The sequence below is a fragment of the Pseudomyrmex gracilis genome, unplaced genomic scaffold, assembly GCF_002006095.1.
Source record: "Pseudomyrmex gracilis isolate BER0280 unplaced genomic scaffold, ASM200609v1 scaffold_62, whole genome shotgun sequence".
NCBI lineage: Eukaryota > Metazoa > Arthropoda > Insecta > Hymenoptera > Formicidae > Pseudomyrmex > Pseudomyrmex gracilis.
In genome coordinates this window covers 801,965-804,878 of record NW_018020646.1, presented here as the reverse complement: position 1 = coordinate 804,878, position 2,914 = coordinate 801,965, and the positions used below count along the sequence as shown (strand labels likewise).

The window sequence follows — 2,914 nt, the reverse complement described above, 5'->3', positions numbered from 1 at the left end:
AAAACAGAGAATATTATACATATATAGTATATGTAATATTCTATATCTATATATAATACAAACAGATACGCATATATGTATTTATACATATATATACCGTAATCACGTGACCGAAGTCAGTAACACCGCCGCGGTCGCGCGGCCGAGGTCAGTGACCCTGATTCGATTCGGCTCGATCAACCAACTAACCAATCGGCAACGCGGAAAAGAGGCAACAATAGGTGCGATATATTCGACTCCAAACGTGCACTTCTCGGTCCAATTTTAATATAGGATAGGATGGTCCTAACCGCTCGCAGTCTTTTCTCTTGTATGGTGCATATATATACATTTTAATGTTCATAGAGTTTACATTTTTTTGCATAAGAATATGAACTATTTAAAATTTATAGGAAATATATCTATAAATAAAACACAAATATAAATATCTACACTTTATTATCAACATGATTGGAGCCGAATCTCAAGTTCGTGAAACTATAAGTGAACTTTTTACCGTGCGGAGATAATTACATCTTAACAACGCTTGACTCTTTGTTCATAATTACTTAATAATTAGTGTGTATAATCATCGATTTTTATATTTTCTTAATTTATGCACGTATAAATAGTTTTTATGTATAACACATACATATTCTGCGTTGTACAATTATAGATAATTATATACTCACTTTCTTGTAACATTCTACAATCAAGCACGAAAATACAATTCTATTCTTTCTTCTTTTCTCTATTAAAAGAATGCTGGAGTTCCAAGGAGGAATTACACTCTGATAAATCAGAGATAATGAATAGCCTCTACTCTATTCTTGTTTTTACTCATTTCACATGAAACGGGAAAGTTTTTTTTTGACAAGGATGTTGTTTTTACAGGAAGATTCGTTACAAGGAAAATCTGATTTACGATGGAGAAAGAGCGGCGACTCCGGGCAACACTTTGCCCTCCAAAAGTTCTAGACTCGCGCCACCGCCAGTGCTCACGTGGCTCACTTTATCCTCCGTTTTCCATTTAGCCGCGCACGTTGCCGTATCTCCGCCTCCAATAATAGTGATTGTTCCACGAGTTGTAGCTTCAACGACATTATCCATTAGACTCTTCGTGCCTTTGCTAAAGTTCTCGAATTCAAACACTCCCGGTGGACCGTTCCACACTATAACTTTTGCTCTCTTAATCGGCTCTGCAAATAAAAATACATTTGCAAATATAAAATATAACACATAATTCTTTTCCCCTAATACATCAAGTAATTTGTATATTAAATATTTATTTTTTTGAAATTTACCAGCAAACAATTCTCTCGATTTTGGGCCAACATCGAGACCCATCCATCCGTCAGGTATACCATTTTCAATATCCGCAGCTCCTACCGCAGCATTTTCCGCGAATTTATCTGCAGTCACAAAATCTACAGGTAAATGTATCTGAACATTGTTCTTTTTCGCTTTGTCCAACAAGTCGTTCACGATTTTTGAACCTTCTTCATCAAATAAGGAACTTCCAATCTAGAGAAAATCACATAAATACAAACATCCAAAATATAATCACTTTTTATTGTTTCTTTCTTAAGTTTTATTAAATTTTACCTTCATGTTTTTGGATACTTTTAAAAATGTGAAAGCCATACCACCTCCGATAATCATTTCATTTACTTTATCAAGCAAATTATTAATTAGTTGAATTTTATCAGCAATTTTAGCTCCTCCAAGTATGGCTAAAAATGGTCTTTCTGGATTATCTAGAGCTTTCGCAAAGTACTCGAGTTCTTTCTTCAGTAGAAAACCACTAGCTCTTATATCAAATCCATCTCCCATCATGGAACTGTGAGCGCGATGAGCAGTTCCAAAGGCATCATTAATATACACATCTCCTAGTTTTCTTAAAGATGCTCTGAATTCAGTAACCTTGTCTTTATCAGCTTTGACCTAAAATAAAAATCAATCAATTATGTCTCTGAATTCTAAAATATGAAGCGATCTACATTATATATATATATATACTTTTAAATTTTTAATAATTGTTAAAAAAATTTAATTAAAAAAATTGAAACTATTTTTACCTTACTTCCATCAGAACCAACTCCTTTTCCTTCTTCTTCAATATGAAATCTCAAATTTTCTAATAAAATTACAGTACCAGGTGCTGGATTAGCACAAGCAGCTTCTACCTCAGATCCCACACAATCATTCAAAAACACAATTTCTCTTTCTAACAGAGTTTTCAGCTCTTCAGCCACAGGTTTTAACGTATATTTCTCATCTCTCTTTCCATCCGGTCGACCCAAATGAGACATGAGAACAATCGACTTGGCTTTCTTGTCAATTGCATATTTCACCGTATCCAACGCAGCAACGATTCTCTGATTGTTTGTTATTTTGCCCTCTTTCAGCGGAACATTGAAGTCAACCCTAAAAAAAAACAAATTATTCTGTCAAGTTTCCGTTGAATGTCATTGACTTTTTCTCATCTCTTACATAATCTTTTTCCTTGAACGAAAGTTTTGTTCAAGAAACATACCGTATTAGCACCCTCTTATCCGTCAAGTCCACTTTATCAATGCTAAGCTTGTTGAGTGCCATAACGACAGTGTTTTTCTTTGTAGTCTTGTTTAACGCGGTGCTTTCAAAGAAAACGGGAATATCGCCGGATACAAGACCTCTTATTAACCTCTTATTAACGGAATAAGTAACGTCGTGCAATCGACCGTCGTTTGATGAGCGCGAGGACTTGAAATCGCGAGTTAACCTCCCAATGTCAAAGCAAGGTCGTCGAGTGTGGCGACTCCTCCCCGTAATTCCTTGCAACGCGCGATGCCACCTGATCGACATCACGATTCAATAGTAAGCTCGGCAAGCGCCAACTGGATTTTAAAGGAACTAAAATCAAGACCTCGTGCCGCGTTTCCCATCTCTGAAT

At 35.7% G+C, this 2,914-nt stretch overlaps 1 protein-coding gene across 1 annotated transcript; it reads right to left on the bottom strand.

The window, feature by feature from the left end:
* Positions 1-421: 421 nt before the first annotated feature.
* On the bottom strand, positions 422-2,798 carry LOC109854248 (phosphoglycerate kinase). The gene is made up of 5 exons (XM_020427137.1): positions 2,516-2,798; positions 2,058-2,406; positions 1,585-1,923; positions 1,284-1,503; positions 422-1,178 (listed from the first exon to the last, which is right to left on the bottom strand). Exons 1-5 carry the CDS (start codon positions 2,575-2,577, stop codon positions 901-903), a joined length of 1,248 nt encoding a protein of 415 aa, XP_020282726.1. The 5' UTR covers positions 2,578-2,798; the 3' UTR covers positions 422-900.
* Positions 2,799-2,914: the final 116 nt, after the last annotated feature.

Bases quoted from the DNA above. Each gene is read 5' to 3' on its own strand.
- LOC109854248 (XM_020427137.1), bottom strand. From the start codon at position 2,577: ATGGCACTCAACAAGCTTAGCATTGATAAAGTGGACTTGACGGATAAG. The intron at 2,407-2,515 runs GTATGTTTCTTG...GTTTTTTTTTAG, and splicing joins GATAAGAGGGTGCTAATACG to GGTTGACTTCAATGTTCCGC. The intron at 1,179-1,283 runs GTAAATTTCAAA...TTTTATTTGCAG, and splicing joins ATCGAGAGAATTGTTTGCTG to AGCCGATTAAGAGAGCAAAA.